At 50.9% G+C, this 18,986-nt stretch overlaps 1 protein-coding gene across 1 annotated transcript in view; it reads right to left on the bottom strand.

Moving 5' to 3' along the window:
* Nucleotides 1–532: 532 nt before the first annotated feature.
* Nucleotides 533–18,986, bottom strand: part of DNAH14 (dynein axonemal heavy chain 14) — a 323,430-nt gene continuing 304,976 nt past the window's right edge. Inside the window, exons 82-86 of the mRNA XM_078440753.2 lie at nucleotides 6,693–6,805; nucleotides 5,658–5,797; nucleotides 3,064–3,227; nucleotides 1,860–2,006; nucleotides 533–765 (exon numbers count right to left, since the gene is read on the bottom strand). Of these exons, the coding sequence (XP_078296879.2) occupies nucleotides 550–765; nucleotides 1,860–2,006; nucleotides 3,064–3,227; nucleotides 5,658–5,797; nucleotides 6,693–6,805 (780 nt within the window). The 3' untranslated portion in view covers nucleotides 533–549. The remainder of the gene's footprint in view (nucleotides 766–1,859; nucleotides 2,007–3,063; nucleotides 3,228–5,657; nucleotides 5,798–6,692; nucleotides 6,806–18,986) is intronic.

The following is an 18,986-nucleotide window of genomic DNA, read 5'->3' as shown; positions in this document are numbered from 1 at the left end:
TTGGAGAGGGGAGGGGTCCGTGCGTTTAGTCCCGGTTGTTTGCGAAGAGAGAAACGGCCGCGCCGTTCAGACCCCGTCACACTCTCACGGGAGTTTGTCGGGGCCCCGGAAGCGCCTAGTACGTGGGAGGCCTGTGTCGGTGAGGTGAGCCCGGGTACCTTCTCGTGGGAGGAGGTCTGGTGGAGCCACAAGACCACGTCTCATCAAGGGAAGCAGCCTGCGTGGGGCCAGTCCCGTGGCCCCCGTGCGGCCGGGGAAAAGTGCTCCCGAGGACCCCCTCGCGTGTGTTGCGTCGTACGTGACCGCAGACGACATGCCCTGCCGTCTTCCGAGTGGAAACCACGGCGCCCGGCCAAGTCCCACCTGCTGTCCCTGGGACGCCCCCGGGCACTCACTCACCTGGGATGGGGCAGCCGGAAGACCCCACTGCAGGTACAGAGGGAGAAGACCGCACCTGTCCGGTCTGGCTGAACACGCGGGTGTTTTCGTGGCAGGTGCCGGATCACAAATCCGCTCAGAGACAAAAAGTAGATGGGGCGGTGCGCACGTTTATTTCTCCTTTTTCTCACACAGCAAGGCAACCCGCGTCGTGACCCAGTGACTGGGGGGTCTCTTCGTGGGTAAGTGCACGGAGGTCAGGAAGCCTGCAGGCAAGCCGGTGGTTGTCCCGGCTCTTGACCTCTCAGGCGTCTGATACACCGGGCACTCAAACGTGTAGAGCTGCGTATCTGTCTGGTCAGAAGCGCCTGCTCGCTCAGTGGAAAGCTGAAAAACAAATCCAACAGTTAGATGGCAGAGCAGGAGCTCACGTTTCCACGCGCCAGATTTGGGGGTCGGCCGTTCGCCGAACACACGGCTGGTTAGGGGTTCTGCGGCCGGAGGACCTGTGTGACCATCGTGGCCTCCGGAACAGTCTGGAGAAGCAGCTGGTAGAGCATCTATTCCAGGTTTTAGCAATGTTCTAGGCTATTGTATTTATTTTTATGTTTAAAGAATTTTTAATGTTTAGTTTCGAGAGACGTCAGAATGTGAGTGGAGGAGGGGCAGGGAGAGAGGGAGGCACAGAATCCGAAGCAGGCCCCAGGCTCCGAGCGGTCAGCACAGAGCCCGACGCGGGGCTCGAACCCACAGACTGAGAGATCGTGACCCGAGCCGAAGTCGGTCGCTCAACCGACTGAGCCACTCAGGCTATTTTACATGTTTGCCATCTAGGGGCATCTGGGTGGCTCAGTGGTTAAGTGTCCGACTTCAGCTCAGGTCACGATCTCAGTTTGTGAGTTCGAGCCCCGTACTGGGCTTCACTGGCAGTTCGGAGCCTGGAGCCTGCTTCAGATTCTGTGTCTTCCTCTCCCTCTGCCCCTGCCCTGCGTGTGCTCGCTCTCCCTCCCTCCCTCCCTCTCAAAAAAATATAAACGTTAAAACAACGATGTTTAAAAAAATGAAGTTTCTTGAGGCAGAATTTATAAGTATTGTGTTTATTAACTTTAAATGTGTGATTCAGTGAGTACTGAAAAGTACATATTAAAAATACATACCGGGGCGCCTGGGTGACTCAGTCCAATAAGCATCCAACTTTGGCTCAGGTCATGATCTCCGGTTCGTGGGTTCGAGCCCTGCGTCCAGCTCCGTGCTGACAGTTCAGAGCCCGGAGTCTGTGTCCCACCCCCCCCCCCCCCCGCCCCTCCCCCGCTCGCACTCTCTCTCAACAGTAAACATTAAAACAAAATTTTTTTAACGTTGTCTAAAGCGTGTCAGCAAATGTCCCTCGTGAAACCACGGGGAACGGGACAGGAAGGAACGGCTCGGGTCCCCGCGGGAAGGCCCACAAGGCCGACTGCACGGTAAACACGTGCAATTACCTTTGTTGGCAGGAAGTAGATTTCAGGGAAATCATAACAGAGCTCTCGAGGCAGCGAGTCCTCTAGTATGTTTTGTTCCCGATTCCACCTTGCCCCCTCGATGAATAAACCGAAAACGTGAACTCCGACGTGAGTGCGGTCTGTGCCCTGAGATGAAAGAGAGGCGGTGTCGGTGGGTCCCCGGGCAGGGCGCTTCCTTCGACCGAAGCTCCGTCTGGGGGAGGGTCCTGGGGGAGACGGAGAGCTGCCCTCCGAGACCCGCCCCCCGGACGCCCGAAGCTGCAGCTCGCACCGAGCCCTGTGTGGACTGGGGTCTCCCTACCCTCCCACGGCGTGGTCTCGTGTATAAACGGGGCACGGGGAGAGGGTGACGGCAATAACTAAGAACAAAATAGAGCAGTTCTCGCAACACGACGTAATAAAAGCCACGTGAATGTGGTCTCCCTCCCTCCCAAGAGGTCTTGTTGGCCGCGTCCCCCCTTCTTGTTGGCCTTCTGACGCTCAGGAGGGGGATTGTATGATCCCGACCGGTGACCACGGGCCACTGAAGCCACGGAAACCGTGGAGGGGCGCTCCTGTGTCCCGACACCGGCCACCACACAGATGAGTCCTGGAGACACTGTGCCGAGTGAAAGGGGCCAGTCGCAGGGACAGACGCTACAGGAGGCTCGTGTTGCCAGATTTATAGGGACAAAAAATAGATGCGATCAGGACAGGCGGGCCGGACGTGGACGTCCACGGGGACAGTGCCTCGGTTCCGGAGGTGGAGGGCGTGAGGGCCGCCCCGCAGCGTGGACGTGCTCAGGGCCACCCAGCTGTGCACTCAGAAACGGTGAGCATGAGGGCGCCCGGGGGGGGCTCAGTCGGGTGAGCGTCCACCTCTGGACTTCGGCTCGGGTCGCCGTCTCACAGTTCGTGAGCTCGAGCCCCGCCCGGGGTTCTGCCCCTCCCCACTTGCACGCACTCTCTCTCTCTCTAAGTAAGTAAACTTTAGAAAAGGAAATAGTTAAAATGGCAAGTCCAGTGTTACCTTATGTATATTCTGCCATAGTACAAAAGTAGGAAAAAGTGAAAGCTGCTTGAAGGAAAAGGGAAAAGGGAGGGGACTTGTGTGGTGCGCGGCACGGGGGCGGCTGAGTGGAGGCTGGCGAGGGGAGGGCCTACTGCACGACTGCTCTTGCCAGTGCCCTAAGCATTCTGGTACCTCAAAGGCTGTCCTGACTGTGTTGAGGTTCCCACGGATGGCTGCGGAGAACCCCTCGTCTCTGCTGTCAGCGGTGTCCGAGATCACACGGTGGGTAAACGCGAGGGCGCCGAGAGAGATTCCTTGGGACCGTCCGTAGTCGTGAAGCACGGCAACGAGAAAGGCTTTGGGGAAAAGCACAGAGCGACGAGTTCCCTGCGAGTCAGGGGGCACCAAGGGCTCTGCGTTCCCTCCTGGCAACAAGCTGGCTCCCGGGAGCAAGGAGAAGACCCGAGCACGTCAGAGTCTGGGTCAAGAAACGGCACACAGACGAGTGGGAAGAGGAGGGCACGTGTTCCTCTGGGGTGGCCAAGCTGTTGGGTGTCCCCTTGGCTGTGTGGACAAAGGCTACGTGCAGCTGAGAAAAAGGAGACCAAGACAGAGTGGAAACAGCCCAGATATGAGGAGGCAGAGGACAGTCGATCACCTGGATCCAGCCGTTCCTGAAGCCAGACCTCTGGCCTGCCTTCCCACTCGCACGAGCCTATGACTTGCCCTGTTTTGCTCAAGCAGGTTTGGATTGCGTCCTGTGTCTTAACACCAGGATTCCTAACACAGCTCCCAACTGTTCTGTTCTGCCAGCCAGTTCCCCCTCCTGCTTAATCCATCCTGCGTGAACTGCCAGGTTAGGAACTTTACTCTGCTTCTGAATCGTGTAATGCCCCTGCCGGGGTCTCCACACCAGTGCTCACCGAGTCACCTGGGCACTGAGGCCCCCGCCACACTGGCATGTTTCCTGTGCTGTGCCGTTGCGGGAAATGTCTGAGCGGGCACCCTGCTGGTGACTTTGCTCCTGCCCTCCTCCTGGGACACTCTTTCTCCAATCTCCTCAGAACTTTCCAAGGCCCGAGAAGCCGTCTCTGCCCCGGCCCTCCTCTGTGCGCCTCTCGGGGGTCCGTGGCCTCCAGGGGACAAGACTGGGCCACCAACCTCTTTGTGCTTCTGGTGGCAGCCGGCACGCCCTGGCCCTGTCCCCCAGGCGCTCAGTGACGCTGCCACGCCGTCGAGCCCCCGTGTCTCCTGAGCTCCGGCCCCCTAGAGCCACCTGCCCACCGCCCACCATGCGGTCTCCTCCGAACGTCTCAGACTTGACAGGTGACGGCCACCTCTCTGCCCATCGCGTTGCTCCTCTCCCTGTGTCCCCGTGTCCCTGTGTCAGTAGTGGTCGTCAGCCGCCACCCAGCTCTCTGAGCCCAAGACCGGGGAGCCTCCCCCTCTGCTCCCTCAGCGTCCTACGACTGTTCTCTTCCACCCTCCTCTGCTGTCCTTCCAGGCCACCGCCAGTTCTCGCCTGGGGAAAAGCAGACGCCTAAGTGCCTGGGACCCAGGCTCCACTCCGGCTCCTCCCCCGTGTTGTGGAGTCAGGTCAAGGCCCCCCAGCCTGAGACGGGGCAGCGGCCCAGACACCCCCCTCCCCCCTCGCCCCCACCAGGAGCCAGCCCTTCCCACCTCTTCAGCTTCATCCCACACCGTTCGCCCTCCGTGGGCTTTCGCTCTGCCCACACTGAACGTTTCACGTGGGCTTCTCCCCCCTCGTATCTGGCCTTGGACCCGAACAGAAACGCGATTCCCGGTCAATGCTGTGCTTCAACACGTGGGTTTCTGAGTCACACGAGCCGAGTTCCGATCCCGGCTCAGTTGTGTGACTTTGGGAAAATTACTTACCTTCTCTGTGCCAGGGTTTTCCCGAGAACAGGGAGGGCCGTGTGAACACCACCACGGGACTGTCGTGAGGACCGCTCTCCACGGAGAGCTCGCGACAGCGCCCGGCCCCCGGTGAGCACGGGTCCGGGGATTAACCGCCGTCCCCTTGTGCGCTCGGCACCTGCCGCTTCCGGCAGCCGGCTCTCTGTCTCGGCAGCCTTTCCCGGTCCCCGCTCAGGTCCCCCTGCTTTATGCTCCCAAAGCCCTCACTGGTTCACTCATTCACACATTCGTTCAGAAACTCGTGTAACGGTTCTGGGATTACGTATCGGGAGTTTAAGGCGCTGGGGGCTGCGCGACCTGGAGTAGAAAGATGGGGGGCTGCCCGCGTGGGGCTCCGTGGTGTCTTGTACGCCCCGTCACCCAACCATGCATCGTAACGCCCTCCGTGGGGACGTCTTCCCCTCCCGCGTGACCTGAGCAGTGGCTCCTGAGACCCGGCACAGTTCCAGGCGTTCGCTTTTGTTGAATGAATGAATGAACAGAAATGGCTGAGGCACAGATTCTGTCCTTGGGGGGCACCCACCTCCCGCGGCCCCGATAAAGTGTGGTGGCCTTTGAGGGAGGTCACGTCGGCCTTTGACATCAGAGTCGGTGGAGGTGGTGACGCTCCTGCCAGGGGCAGGTGCAGTCAGGCGAGGGTGGTCCTACTGGGGAGGGGGGAGGGGGGATGAGGAAGGGAAGGGAAGCGGAGGGAGGGAGGAGAGACTCCCCACCCCCAGGGCGTAGTGCCTGGGGATGCAGGGCTGTGGCTTTGGGTCTTTCACGCTGAAGGGGAGGAGGAGGGAGGCTGGCAGGGAGCACGAACGTGGGGGGCTGGGAGGGGGCCCCGGCCCTGTTCTCACGCTCACCTTGCGGAAAGAAGAAAGCTGGGAGCCAGTATCTTGCAGGAAATCCTTCACAGAAATCACTGGTTTTATCGTCAGAGGATCTGGGGTTTTGGGTGGATGAAGGAATGGAATGCTTCCCGGTGGCGACAAATCTCATGTACCTGTAGGAGGCAGACCGTAGACCGAGGGGTCAAGGGCACCGTCATCGCCTGTCCACGCGGCCGGGCCCTCCACGGCCCCTCCTCCCCTTCTCATCTCAGGCTTTCCCCACTCGGGACCCTCGTCTTGTCCTTCAGGGGAGACCAGCTGTGGCTTTGGAGGGTGAGGCCCTAACTTGCTGGAAGGCAATGGATTTAGGCAACGGGGGACGTACTGGGCATCCTGACTGGGCGCCGAGGAGTCTATGGATCGTTCCGGAGCTGGTGACTCTGAGAGGATAGGTCCGAGCATTTGCTTAGAGGTAAGTGGCACAAAAGGCGGTTTGGTACAGACTTTGGAACCAGATTTTCTGGCTTCAGATCTCAAGGCTTCTACCCTAGTTGTGAAACGCTGGGCAAGCTACTTCACATCCTTGTGCCTCACTCATATCTAAGACAAGGGTGACAAATGACCAGGCTGACTGCATCTCGCAGGGTTACTGTCAGAGTCACACGAGGACGTGGGACACAGGCACTCCTTGAGCGATAGCTGCTCTCGTGCCCTTCAAATGATTTTGATCTATGTATTAAACTCGTTTAAAAATTACACGTAACTAACCCTTACTTCCTTTTGCACTTCCCTCTGCTGGTGTCACAGGACAGAGTGTAGAAAAACAGGAAGGGAAATGTACCAGGTCTGGTCCTGTGTGTCCTTGAGCGGAGGGACCATGGACAGGACCCAGGGTATCCTGTGTCTCCAGGTCTCCATCCTAGACTGAAGACAACAGTCCCCCCCCCGACCCCGCTTGATTCACATGTTGCTCTGAGAACCCAAAAGTCCAACCACATGAAACTACGTGGCAAACCGTTAAGTTCTACGCAAAATTAAGGAAGAGAATAAAGCCGCTTTCATCCGTACCGATGATGTATTGCAGTGTAAGCCATTTTGGCCCAAGTGTTGAAGAAATTCACTCGCTGGATGAGATCGTTAACCCAGGAACTCAGGGGCTTACAGGACTTGTAGGCATGTTTCTGTTGGGATTTAGAGACAAGCACATCACTTTTAAATTTTTTTTTTAGGATTTGTCTTTGGGGTCATTGGGAACATCTCTGCAAACTTTGGTCACAGACTCGACTGCCAGGGAGAACGATGGCAGGAGGACGCCATTTTCCAGTGGAGAGCACATAATGGGGAACCCAAAGACCGACCGTCATGGTGACCGTGCTTCAGACAGAATGCCTGATGTTTCCATCCTGGCTGAACGCCTTTCTCACTCTTCCTAAGTCCTTTGGTCTGCCCCTCCCCCCTTCTCTGGGCAGCTAACTCTACATACCATTAAATGTGAGCGATTCCAACTCTTGGCCCCCCTCGGGGGGGGGGGGGCAAATCCTATAACCCACCCACCAACCACTGATGAGCTGCCTCTTCTCCTTCCAGTGCAGAGTCCAGCTGACCCCTGCCCCATGCTCTGCACAGCCTTTCTGGAGAATTCTACCTTCTGTAGTGTCAGCTTTGTATTTTCCACCCTGTTTATTAATGTGCTTGTACCCTAAAAACACAACCACCCAGCACTCAATCCTACCTATTTGATCCTCAACAAAATACTAGCAAATGGATTCCAGGAACACATTAAAAGGATCATAAACCATGATCAAGTGGGATTCACCCCAGGATGCAAGGATGGTTCAACACAGGCAAATCAATAAATGTGACGTACCACATAAACTGAATGAAGGATAAATCATATGATCATTTCGGTAAATGGAGAAAAAGCATTTGACAAAATTCAACATCCTCTCATGATAAAAACTCCCAACAAATTAGTATAAGAAGGAATCTTGGTCAGCATAAGGGCCACATGTGACAAGCCATAGCTAACATCATACTGAGTAGTGAAAGGTTAAAACCTCCCTCTAAGATCAAGAACAAGAACTCTCATCATCTCTATTCAACATAGTACAGAGAGTCCTAGCCATAGCAATTAGGCAAGAAAAAGAATTAGAAGCATAAAAATTGGGAAGGAAGAAGTGAAATTGCCTCCGTTTGTAGGTGATATCATCTTATATACGGAAAGCCCTAAAGATTCCAAAAAACTGTTAGAACTAATAAGTGAATTCAGTAAAATCACAGGATATAAAATCAACAGAGAAATTAGTTGCATTACTACCCATTACCAACAAACTGTCTGAAAGAGAAATCATGAAAGCAGTCCTATCTACGATAGCATCAAAGATAACAAAATACTTAGGACTAAATTTCAACAAGGAGATAAAAGACCTGTACACTAAAAAATATACAAAGTTGGTGGAAGACCGTGAGGAAGACAGAAGTAACTGGAAAGACTTCCTGTCTTCTTGGATTAGAAGAATATTGTGAAAAATTCTTTTCTACAGAAAAATCTATACTACAATACAATCCTAAGCAAAATCCCCATGGCATTTTTCACAGAAATAGAAAAAATATTCTAAAATTTGTATGGAAATACAAAAGACCCCGAATAGCCAGAGCAATTCTGAAAAAGGAGATCAAAGCTGGAGGCATCATACTCCCTGATTTGAAGGTATCTTACAAAGTTGTAGTAGTAAAAACAATAGGGTTCTGGTATAAAAACAGGCACATAGACCAGTGGAACAGAACAGAGCCCAGGCACAAACCCAGACGTATGTGGTCAACTAATTTTTTTTTTTTTTGTCAACTCATTTTTGACAAGGGTGCCAGGAACACAGATTGGGGGAAAGAACAGTCTCCTCAACAAATGAAGCTGGGAAAACTGGGTCTCCACATGCAAAATAATGAAATTGGATCCCTATCTTACACCACTCACAAAAGTTAAGTAGAAATGGACCTACAAACGTGTGGCCAACTAATCTTTGACAAAGCAGGAGAGAATATCCGATGGAAAAAAGACAGTCTCCTCAGCAAGTGGTGCTGGGAAAACTGGACAGTGACAAGAAGAAGAATGAGCCCGGGCCACTTTCTCACACCATACACAAAAAGACACTCAAAATGGATGAAAGACCTAAATGTGAGGCAGGAAGCCATCAAAATCCTAGAGGAGAAAACAGGCAACAACCTTTTTGACCTTGGCCACGGCAGCTTCTTACTACGCATTCCTCTGAAGGCAAGGGAAATAAAAGCAAAAATGAACTATTGGGACCTCATCAAGATAAAAAGCTTCTGCACAAGGAAGGAAACAATCAACAAAACTAAAAGGTAACTGACGGAATGGGAGAAGATATTGGCAAACGACAAATCAGATAAAGGGTTAGTATCTAAAATCTATAAAGAACTTATCAAACTCAACACCCAAAAAACAATCCAGTGAGGAAATGGGCAGAAGACATGAATAGACATTTTCCCAAAGAAGACATCCAGATGGCTAACAGACACAGGAGAAAATGCTCAATATCACTCATCATCAGGGAAATACAAATCAAAACCACACTGAGATACCACCTCACACCTGTCAGAATGACTAAAACCAACAACTCGGGCAACAGCAGACGTTGGCGAGGGTGTGGAGAAAGGGATCTCTTTTGCACTGCTGGTGGGAATGCAAGCTGGTGCAGCCACTCTGGAAAACGGTATGGAGGTTCCTCAAAAAACTAAAAGTAGAACTACCCTATGACCCAGAAATTGCACTACTAGATATTTATCCAGAGGTTACAAAAATGCTGATTCAAAGGAGATGCACCCCAATGTTTATAGCTGCACTATCGACAATAGCCAAATTATGGGAAGAGCCCAAATGTCCATCGACTGATGAATGGATAAAGAAGACATGGGGTGTGTGTGTGTGTGTGTGTGTGTGTGTGTGTGTGTAATGGAATATTACTCAGTGATCAAAAAGAATGAAATCTTGCCATTTGCAACAACGTGGATGGAGCTAGAGTGTATTATGTTAAGCAAAATAAGAGAAAGACAAATATATGATTTCACTCATGGGAATTTAAGAAACACAATGGATGCACATCGGGGAAGGAAAAATAAGGTAAAAAACAGGGAGGCAGACCATAAGAGACTCTTAAATACAGAGAACAAACTGAGGGTTGCTGGAGGGGAGATGGGTGGGGGTATGGGCTAAATGGGTTGATGGACATTAAGGAGGGCACTTGCTGGGACGAGCACTGGGTTTTATATGTAAGTGACAAATCACTAAATTATATTCTTGAATCCAATACTATACTGTATGTTAACTAATTTAAATTTAATTTTAAAAAGTCAAGTAGAAATGATTCAAAGATTTAAATAAAATCTGGAACAATAAAACTTCTAGAAGAAAACATGGAAAAAGATCCTTGACATTGGTCTTGGCAGTGATTTCTTGGATAAGACACCAGAGCACATTCCACAAAAGCTAAAACAAACAAGCGGGACTAGATTCCTTCTGCACAGCAAAGGAAACAATTGATAAACTGGAAAAGCAACTTACAGAATGGGAGAAGCTATTCACAAGCCATCTATCTGACAAGGAGTTCAATCCAAAGTATATAAAGCACTCACTCATCCAACTCAACAGCCAAAAAATCAATCCGATTAAAAAATGGGCGAAGGACCTGAAGAGACATTTTCCCAAGGAAGATACACAATGGCCGACGGGTACCTGGAGGGTGCTCAACATCAGTAGTCATCAGGGAAATGCAAACCCAACCCCAAGGAGAGATCACCTCGCACCTGCGGATGAAGGTTGGTTCATGAAGGTTGGAGGACGGTTACTACCGAGGGGACAGATGATGACAAACGTTGGGGAGAATGTGGAGAAAAGGAAGCCCTGATACACTGTTGCCGGGAATTTCAGATGGTTCGGTCGTTATGGAAGACAGTACTGTAGCTCCTTGAAACTTAAACACTGAACTCTCACACGACCTGGCAAGGCCACCCCGGGCCACCTATACGCAGGAAAAGGGATCAGTGCTTTGAAGAGAGGTCTGCATTGCCACGTTCCCTGCTGCTTTATTCACAACAGCGCAGATGTGGAAGCAACCCAGGCGTCTCTCCGCGCGTGACCGGAAGAGGAAAACGTGGTGTGTGCACACACAATCGGGTGTCACTCGGCCATAAAAAAAGGAGGAAGTCCTGCCGTTTGCAACAACACGGATGAGCCCGCAGGGCATTCTGCCAGAAATAAGCCAGACGGAGAAACCTAAGAACTGGATCCCTCACGTGTGGAATCTAAGACAGAAAAGCCCGTTTCGTAGAGACTGAGACTAGGACAGTGGTGGCTGGGGCGGGGGCGGGGGAAACGGGGGTGATGTTGTCAAGGGGCACAGATCTTACGAGAATAAAAGTGGAAGCTGTGCCCAGAGGCCCTTTTAGGTCCTCAGATGTTCTGTGTCCACAGGAGGCTGTGGTCATCTGCCTCAGACAGCTCTCCGCCCGCCGTCCGTGTGGCACTCCACACAGCCAGTGGCACTCCTGGCCACCCGGACGTCCAAGCCGGACATTTCCACCCGGCCAGCTCTAGCCCGGGTCACTCTGGCAGGGGTGCCGACTCAGCCGTGGGTGGCTGTACTGCTAGTGACCCACGGGGGGGCCACGTTCTCTCAGCCTGACCTTGAACTCATGTACATCCCGGACCTGTCACAAGTTAGCCGCTCTGCCCCTCAGTTCCCGTGTCCGCGGACTCAGCACCTCAACCTTCCGTGCCGGCGTGCGCACAGTTGTCGCTTTCTGGGACTCTGGGTTTTGTGGGCAGGTTTTGTTTTTGTTTTTGTTTTTTTACTTTGAAATACAATTTAGATAGCATAAAATTCACTCACTTCAGTGCTTTTTAGTATATTCATCACCTTGTGGAACCATCACCACAATCATTTTTAGAACATTTTCATCACTCGAAGACAAAACCCACACGCCCTTGACGAGTCAGCCGCCAGTCCCCGCCATCCTCAGCCCCGGGCGTCGGCTCATCTACCGCCCAGCTTGGCCGAGTTTCCTATTCCGGACGTTTCGTGGAAGTGAGATGACACGTGGCCTTTCGGACCGCCTGCTTTCAGTTCCCATAATGTTTTGGGGGGTCATTCAGGCTGTAGCGTGTCTGTACTTCAGTCCTGTTGATGGGTGAATAATGTTCCTCGGTATAGACGTGCTCGTGTGTATCACGTCTGCGTACCTACCGTGTTCTGTCTGTCCATTCGTCAGGAACGCTGGCGTGGTTTCTGTCTTACGAACAATGCCGCCGTGAACATTCGTGGCAAGTTTTGGTGTGGCAAGGTGTGAATTGCCCTTGGGTATGTACCTGGGAGCAGGAGTGCTGGGTCAGATGGGGACTATTTACCTTTCTGAGGCGTTCACAGACTGTTTTCCAGGGCGGCCACACCATTTTGCATTCCCATCGAGCACCCAAAGCCTCCAGCCTCATGTGACTGCAGCGTTCGTTATCACCTGCCCTTTGGATTCTACTCTCCCTGGTGGGTGTGAAATTGTATCTCGCTATGGTTTCGATTCACAGTTTCCTGATGACAAATGATGTTAAGCGTCTTTTTGATGTGCCTATGTAGGTTTTTTTTTTAATTGAGAGAGAGAGAGAGAGAGAGAGAGAGAACGAGTTGGGGCCAGGGTGGGGGGAGAGAGAATCCCAAGCAGGCTCCGCACCGTCAGCACAGAGCCCAGCGCAGGGCTTTGAACCCACGAACCATGAGATCGTGACCTGAGCCGAAATCAAGACGCTCAAGTGACTGAGCCCCCCAGGTGCCCCTCTATACAGATTTTAAATCTGGTGTAGGATCCAGGGTTTGAGGGAGGCTGGTACTAACTATAAAGGGAGAATTAAACTTCAGGAGCAACGGTTTTGTGTTCAACATCGTGTTACCTTTTCGACAGTCCTGCTCGCCTCCTACCCCACGCTGCCAGAACTTCACGGCTGATTTTATTCTTGTTCTAATAAACTTCGTGTTTCTATGATTTGGTTTTCTGATTAAGCCTATGGCCCGGGAGTCATTCATCTTTCTGTCTTGCCTTTTTTTTTTTTTTTTTTAATTTAAAAGTGCCATTCAGTTTTTTCCTATACAGTCTCATCATCTAAATATGGAGATCTAGAAAGGACAAGGCAAAAATAGAAATCACGCAGAATTGTGTCACCCAGAGCAAATTTGTATGTTCTCTTCAGCTCTCTCTCCATATATAGCTCTGTACACAGCTGGTTCTCTGTGTAGTGAAGTCACCACGAACACTGCATTAGTGGGTGCTGAACTATTGTTCCTGTTTACATTTTTGTCACATACTCAGTAAAGTGTTTAAAGACATCTTGATGGTATTGATGCGTTAAGACCGGACTCACGGCCAAAAGCACTAGAACTCACGAGTGATCAAAGCGGATCCGACACAGGTATTTTCTCCATAAAGCACATCACAGCCTTCTGGGCAGGGCATTTCACACGGCATTTCAGCATTGCCGTTGCAAGCAGCAAAACCACCAACCAAAAGCACAAGCATGAAAGCTGTGGCACTAGACAGGGCGCGAAGAGAGCACTTGTGTGACACTAGGAGAGCCACAACAAGAAGCCGGATGTCACCCGTTTGATCTCAGCGGGGAGTAGGCACGGGGCGGGGAGACCGCGCACAGAGGGGGAGTGTGCACGGGGGGGGGGGGGACTGTACACGGGGGGGCAGTGTACACGGAGGGGAGCTGTGCACGGAGGGGGACTGTGCAGGGGGGAGGAACTGTGCATGGGGGGGGGGGAGTGTGCACATGGTGGGAGCTGTGCATGGAGGGGAACTGTGCACGGAGGGGGAGTGTGCATGGGGGGAGAGTGTACACACGGGGGGGGAACAGTGCATGAAGGGGGACCATGCACGGGGTGGGGACTGTGCACGGGGAGTGTACACGGAGGGGAGCTGTGCACAGAGGGGGAGTGTGCCCGGGGGGGGTGTGCACCGAGGGAGAGTGTGCACGGAGGGGGAGTGTGCATGGGGGGGGGGAGTATGCACAGAGAGGGGCTGTGCACACGGTGGGGCGGGGGGGACTGAAACGTTTCCGCACTCGGCACACGTGTAAATGACCCCTAAGCACTGAGAGTACAGTTTTGGAGTTAGAAATTAGTTTCAGCAAGCAGGCAAGCGTGCAAAGACGCAATGCCTGAGTGGTGACGAGTGACCTGTATGAGGGGGTGTGTGTGTAGTTTTGTCATCGTCTTTGAGCTTCCTTCTGTCGACAGAGCTGTAGCTGTGGTTCATTCCCCTGCATGACTGTATTGTCTGTTGTGTGAATACACCACGTATTTATCCATTCTGTTGTGGGTGACACGTTGGAACTGTCTGTGACTAACAACGATGTTCTGAATATCATTGTACATGTCCCCTGATGCCCAGGTGCAAGGGTTTACGTACCTACGAAGTCGAGATCAGACTGTGTGCCACCTTGGAACTTAAAAACTCCTCGTGCACGAAACAGCAGAACAAGTTTCTCTCCCTCCTCTAAGATTGGGGAAGTTGTACAATTTTTTTCGACTGTTTTAGTGGCTGCTCTAAAAACCGCAGCGTGCATACTTGACCTGCCCGAGTCTCCAGGTCATTGTTAACTAGCCTCCTTGATAACACGAGACCTAAAACCTCCATACGCTCCCCAGGCCTGGCTTATACGTTATTCTTCGTCCCTCCGCTTCATCTGGTCAACGTCCCGTCCTGCTCCAAAAGCCGGATGCTGGTACGCTGCCTGATTTTTCTCGGGATCGATTCACCACTTGCTTTCCTCCTCTCCCGTCTCAGACCTTTCAATTGTTTCTCTTTCCCCTCTGCCTGAAGTATGTCCGTTAGCTCACATTATTAGCGTTTGCTAGTGACGAATTCTGTTTTTCCCTCTTTTTGGCCTGTTTTATTTCATCCTCAATTTAGAAACAAGAGTTTCGTCTACACAGCTTTAGTGTAACATTTCACTTCTTCCAACATATTGAAGATGCCATGCTCACGCCTTTGAATGTTACTTTTCCTCTAGCTTCTTTAAGATTTTCCTTTGATTTTCTGGGGGACCTGACGGGCTCAGTCGGTTAAGCATCTGGCTTCGGCTCAGGTCATGATCTCACAGCTCGTGAGTTCGAGCCCCATGTCAGGCTCTGTGCTGACAACTTGGAGCCTGGAGCCTGTTTCAGATTCTGGGTCTCCCTCTCTCTCTGCCCCTCCCCTGCTCACGCTCTCTCTCAAAAATAAAGATGTTAAAAAAGAGTTTCCTTTGATTTTCTGCAGTTCCATGAACATGTATATATGCGCAAGGTTTTTTTGTATTTTTTTTTAAGACTTTATCTTGCTTGGGATTGAATTTGTCCCATCTGTTAATTCTGGAAAATTCTCAGCCTTTATCCTATCAGTTACTGCCTCTGCTCTGTCTGCTCTCCTCTCCCTGAACTTCAGTTAAACTTGTGTCTGACTTCTCACTTTGCCCTACGAATCCTAACGGCTCTTTCCTATTTCCATCCTCAGTCTCTTTGGGCTACATTCTCTTCTGTTCCATTCTCTGGCTTACTGATTCTCTTTTCTGGTTCCGTTCAATCTCCTGCCAAGCCTGCGAACACTATTACATTCTACTTAACGAATGATTTTCATTTCTGGATTCTTCTTCCAATCTGCTCTGCCATTTTCAGTAGTTTCTTGTTCTCTTAAAATATGTAGCTCGTTTAAATCTCTGTTCCTTTAAACACGGGAAGTATTTTGTTGTAATCCATATCTGGTAATTGAAATGTCTGAAGTGTTAGGGTCAGTCTGTTTTATTTATTATTTTTTAAATGTTTACTTAGGGAGAGACAGAGACAGAGACAGAGGGAGACACAGAATCTGAAGCAGGCTCCAGGCTCCCAGCTGTCAGCACAGAGACCGACGTGGGGCTCGAACCCACGAACCGTGAGATCATGACCTGAGCTGAAGCTGGACGCCCACCTGACCAAGCCGCCCAGGTCACCTGTGCTGTATTTTTGCTATGGTTCTCACTCACGGTCCTTGTGTTTATGTGTGTTTAGCTATTTTTGACTGATTGTTCCTTGCAAAACACGTGTGCGACGCCCTGGGCCTTAGATGGAAGGTCTCTTCTCCCCGAGAGGCATTCTGGTTGCGTTTCCACGTGCCCTTCACACTGGACTTGGGCTGCAGACTCTTTCAGGGGAGGACTTGGAGTTTACCACGGCTCAGTGACAGGCTTTCTTATTTTACTGCCTGCTCCCTACTTATGTTTAACCCAGGGTTTTTGGTTGCTTTCATTTAGAAACTGGTACAAATAACCAAGCTTGCTTTACTGGAAAAAGTAGCTTATAGTTTCTTTGGAAATATTTGAGATTTTATACTAATTAAAAGACGTGAGACTTCCGGGGCGGAAGATGGAGGAATAGGAGGACCCTACACTCCCCTCGTCCCACAGATACAACCAAGTTAACCCCCACATCAGTGTAAATAACTCAGAAAATCACGCGAAGACTGGCAGGACGTACTTGCCATGGCTCAGTAGAGAAGAGGCCACATCAAGAAGGGCCAGAAAGGAGACACAGTCCGAACAGACCTTTGGTGGGAGGCAGGGAGGAGGTGGGTGCAGAGGGGGAGAGGAGTGGACACACCAGGCACCAGGCACGATCTCAGCCACCCCCCCCCCCCCCCCCAGCCCAGGGAAGACAAATCCCCAGAACTGTGGCTTTGTGAGTTCTTACAACCAGTGGGGCTTAACCCCTGGAGCTTTAAAAATCAGCAGCTCAGCCCTGGGAGAGGCAGGAAGGCGAGAGGAAACTGAGTCCCCGCCCTTAAAGAGACAGAACAACAAATAGCCTGTGGAGATTCAGCGCAGAAGGGGCTGTTTGACCTCCCCCCCCCCCCCAGCCCTAGGCCAAGAGAGAGGGATTTGTAGGCTATTCACAGAGCCTGTCCTGGGGTGACAGAGGTCCTCTGGACACTTCTACACAACAGAGGAGGTGGCAAGCACCATCTCCCTCCCCCAGCCTAGATACACCTGTGGGAACCGGGCGCAGCTCCAACACTCCCACCTAGGATGCTAACAGTGTGCCCTGCCCCTGCACTCTTCTTCACTCGCCCCTCCAGCCAGTCCTCCGTGCAGGCCCCTCCCACGGCAGACTGTGCACCCCACATCCCCTGTTCTCCTGCGGATCAGCCTCCGACGTGCCCGTGGCAGGACTCCATCCAGAGCGGCGCCACGAGCCTGGCAGTGTGCGAGCAGCCCCGACGGGGGCCACACCACCCACAGTGAGTCCTGCCCCGGGGAGAGGGGAAGATAAAGTACACGCCAGTTTGTGTGGCCCCAGCGGTGGGCTGGGGGCGGACATCGGGTCTGACTGCGGCCCCGCCCACCAATGCAAGTTTCTCCGGACCACACAGGGGAAGTGCCCTACAGTTTGGAGCTACCGCATCTCTAGCAAACTCCTGCTCTGATCCGCCGCGCCCCAGACCGACCCACTAACCGCACAGGGACCGGACCCTGCCCACAACAGGCAGAGCCACTGCACGGAAGGCGAACACGGTTCAGCCGCCACAGTAGGACACCCCTGTAGCAACTCACACGGGGACACCCCTGAAGCGCCATTTTCCCGTGAACAGGGGACACTGCAATGCGGGGCACTACAGGACCTCGTCTTCCTAAGGCCACTGCTTTAAGTGCGGGAGACGCAGCTGACTTTGCTGACACAAACAGACACAGAGAGTTAGACAACATGAAGAGACAAAGGAATATGTCCCAAGTGAATGAACAGGACAAAAATCACAGCAAGAGAACTAAATGAAATGGAGATGGAGTAATGAAATGAAATGAGTAATGCAGTAATATGCCTGGTAGAGAATTTAAAGTAATGGTCATAAATGTACTCACTGGACTTGAGAAGGAGTGGGGGACCTCAGTGAGACCCTCAACACAGAGACAGAAAACATAAAAAAGAACCAATCAGTGACAAAGAACACAATAACTGATATTAAAAATACACGAGATGGAATAAATAGTAGAGTAGAGGAAGCAGAAGAACAGATCAGTGACCTGGAGGACAGAGTAATGGAGAGAAATCAAGCTGAGTAGTTGAGAAAAAGAAAAAATGAGAACAAGTTAGGGGAACTCAGTGACACCATCAAGCCTAATAACATTTGCATTATTGGGGTCCTAGATGGAGAAGAGAGAAAAGAGGACAGAAAATTTATTTGAACAAATGACAGCTGAAACCTTCCTGAATCTGGGGAAGGAAACAGAAGTCCAGATTCAGGAGGCACAGAGAGCCCCTAGCAAAACCAAAGGAGGTCCACACCAAGGCACAGAGGAATTTAAATGGCAAGAAGCATGGATCAAGAGAGAGTTTTAAAAGCAGCAAGAGAAAAGAAAGCAGTTGCATACAAGGGAAATCCCATAAGGCAATCAGCTGCATTCTCAGCAGAAACTTTGCAGGCCAGAAGGGAGGGGCATGATATAATCAAAGTGCTGAAAGGAAAAGCCTGCAGCCAAGAATACTCTATCCAGCAAGGTTATCATTCAGAATAGAAGGATGGATAAGAGCTTCCCAAAGTTTAAAAGAGTCCATGACCACTAAACCAGACCCACAAGAAACGATAAAGGGGACTCTGAGAGGCGAGGAAAGACCATAAGCAGGAATAAGAAAAGCAGGAATCACAAAAGCAATAAGAATAAGTATATATGTAAAAATCTGTCAAGGGATTCACAAAATTAACGTATGTAAAGTATGATACCAGATACCTACACCATGGGGAAGAGTAAAAATTTAGTGCCTTTACAATGGGTTCAAATTTAAGCAACCATCAACTTAATATAGACTCCTATACACATAAGACATTATATGCAAACCGAATGTTAACCACAAATCAAAAACTGGTAACAGATATGCAAAAAATAAAGAGAAAGGAATCCAAATATATCACTAAAGAAAGCAGCAGACTTCTCAAAAGAAAGGAACAGAGAAGAACTACGACCATAAAAGGAGTGACAAAATGGCAGTAGGTACATACATATCAATAATTACTTTGAATGTAAATGGACGCAATCCATTTTGCTCCAATCAAAAGACATAGGGTGACGTAATGGATAAAAAAGCAAGACCCGTCTATATGCTGCCTACAAGAGACTCATTTCATTCCCAAAGACACCTGCAGATTGAAAGTGAAGGGATGGAAAAGCATTTATCATGTAAATGGAAGTGAAAAGGAAGCCAGGGTAACAATTCTTATTGAATGAAATAGACTTTAAAACAAAGTCTGTAATAAGAGACAAAGAAGGACACTATATAATAATAAAGG

This window comes from Panthera onca, chromosome F1, assembly GCF_046562875.1.
Source record: "Panthera onca isolate mPanOnc1 chromosome F1, mPanOnc1 haplotype 2, whole genome shotgun sequence".
Taxonomy (NCBI): domain Eukaryota; kingdom Metazoa; phylum Chordata; class Mammalia; order Carnivora; family Felidae; genus Panthera; species Panthera onca.
This window is presented reverse-complemented; position numbering and strand designations above follow the sequence as displayed.